The 1906-nt window shown below is 40.8% G+C and overlaps 1 protein-coding gene across 2 annotated transcripts in view; it reads right to left on the reverse strand.

The window, feature by feature from the left end:
* Positions 1–258: 258 nt before the first annotated feature.
* Positions 259–1906, reverse strand: part of LOC130697764 (larval cuticle protein LCP-22-like) — a 17160-nt gene continuing 15512 nt past the window's right edge. The window contains exons 1-3 of one of the 2 annotated variants that reach the window (XM_057524305.2): positions 1044–1114; positions 722–966; positions 259–636 (exon numbers count right to left, since the gene is read on the reverse strand). In XM_057524305.2, the coding sequence (XP_057380288.1) occupies positions 339–636; positions 722–966; positions 1044–1052 (552 nt within the window). In that variant the 5' untranslated portion in view covers positions 1053–1114 and the 3' untranslated portion in view covers positions 259–338. Of the gene's footprint in view, positions 637–721; positions 967–1043; positions 1115–1906 lie in introns of those variants that run through there. The other variant, XM_059496727.1, reaches the window with a different exon arrangement.

The following is a 1906-nucleotide window of genomic DNA, read 5'->3' on the forward strand; positions in this document are numbered from 1 at the left end:
GCAGCAAAATTACAACACAAATGGCAATTGTAGATGAATAGTCTTGCCATAATCAAACGTTAGATTAGGTTAGAAAGAGTTGAAAGACAGGTTTTTCAGCTTTCAAAAAATGTAATATTTCTTTCTTATCTGACAGAAATAAAATAGTATTGGATTATTGGCATGATGCCATGAATGTTCGATGGTTAAACTTGAATATAACCTTCATGTGCTTGTCGAAATTTACCAAAATGCACCTGGTAGATTGATTGCATTTATATTTACACCACACTTGCGATAAACGAGATATACAAAAATTATCGGACATACTTTAAATATTCAATCACGTGTCGGGAAATCTAGTAAATCTTGTAACCCTTTCCATTGAAGGGGATGTGAACGGGGGCAACGGGGAGCTCGTATTCATAGACGGGGGCCACGGGCAAGTGATCACCTTTGGGCTGGAATCCAGCATCATCAGCGGTCCAGGTCAAAGTGAATTTCTCGCCTTCAGGGGAAATCCAGTAGGAAGATCCCTTGTTAGTGTTGCCCATAACATCTTCGTAGGTGGCCTTTCCGTAAGAATCGTAAGCGACTCCTTGCATCTTCTTCTGAACTTGAGATTCTTCACGGGTTGTGTAGTCAGACTGGCCGTAGCTGTGGGTTAAAGGAATTTCATGTTTTGAAATATGAGAATCTATAGTCTTTTTGTTATTACGCATAAACCATGAAAATTATTTACCTCCACTGGCTGCTGCCATCGATGTTGCGCTCGTCGGATTGGCTAGTGACTGTAATGTCAGCGTATTTGTTATCCTTGTAGCTTGGTGTGGGGTAGGCTGGTGTGGGGTAGCTAGGCGTAGGGTACTTGGGTGCGGTGTAGCTAGGGGTAGCGAATTTTGATGCAGGGTAGCTGGGAGCTTTGTATTCCGGGTTATAGCTGGAAGGAACGGCAGCGGCAATAGCCAAGACGGCAGCGAACAACAACTGTCGTCCAATGTATTAATTAAATAAATATCTAAAATTTTTAGTTTTCAGAAAATATAAGCAATAAAATGCCTCACGAGCTTCATGCTGTACTAGGAGGTTTTGATAAACAATTGATGGTCTGAGTCCTTCCATCCTGGACTTTTATAGTTGAGTGAGAGGCAAAGAGCATTCAGTTGACCTAGTTGTTTTGCAGATAGATTTCGCTAGAGCAAATTAGGTTTTGGGCGTTGAATAAAATACCTTACTTTCGCTTTTACCCTTAACCACAGTGTATTTTTGATTTCGTTTGGCTGGTGAAGGATTCATTTTGTCTCCTGGTCTATGATGATGAGAAATCAATATCTTGTTATAGGAGTATTCACACGTCAGTGTCTATGAAATACAAATAATATAATTTATCTTACTAAAATCAGGTTGACGAACGATAATTTGCTCAATTCCTAAATCATCAGTCGGTGGTGATATGTGACAATTCTGAAGGAAAATCATCAGCAAATTGTGTTAGGTTTCTACTTATCGAAAGCAATCACTGCATTACCAGGGCCATGACCTGCAATGCAAACCAAATCATTTAGCCACCACAAGGCGGTGATCGCCGCTTTCAAAAACTAAGTAAAGAAATCAAATGAAAATGAAAGACACCCAATATTTTTCGACTATATAAGGCCGTCTGAAGGTGATTGAAGACATCAGTTGTTCAACTCTTCAACCCCGCTCTCAACATGAAACTAGTAAATATAATTTCTTTAAATTTTTCTTTTATTTACAATTTCATAGCTTATTGAAAAGCCTTTTTCGCAGTTTATTATCGCCGCTTTCTTGGCCGTCGCTGCCGCTGTTCCATCCAGCTACAAGCCGGAAAACAAGGCTCCTAGCTCCCCTGCCCCAAGCTACTCCGCACCGGCTTACCCTGCACCAGCCTACCCTGCACCAGCCT

The sequence above is a fragment of the Daphnia carinata genome, chromosome 9, assembly GCF_022539665.2.
Source record: "Daphnia carinata strain CSIRO-1 chromosome 9, CSIRO_AGI_Dcar_HiC_V3, whole genome shotgun sequence".
Lineage (NCBI taxonomy): Eukaryota > Metazoa > Arthropoda > Branchiopoda > Diplostraca > Daphniidae > Daphnia > Daphnia carinata.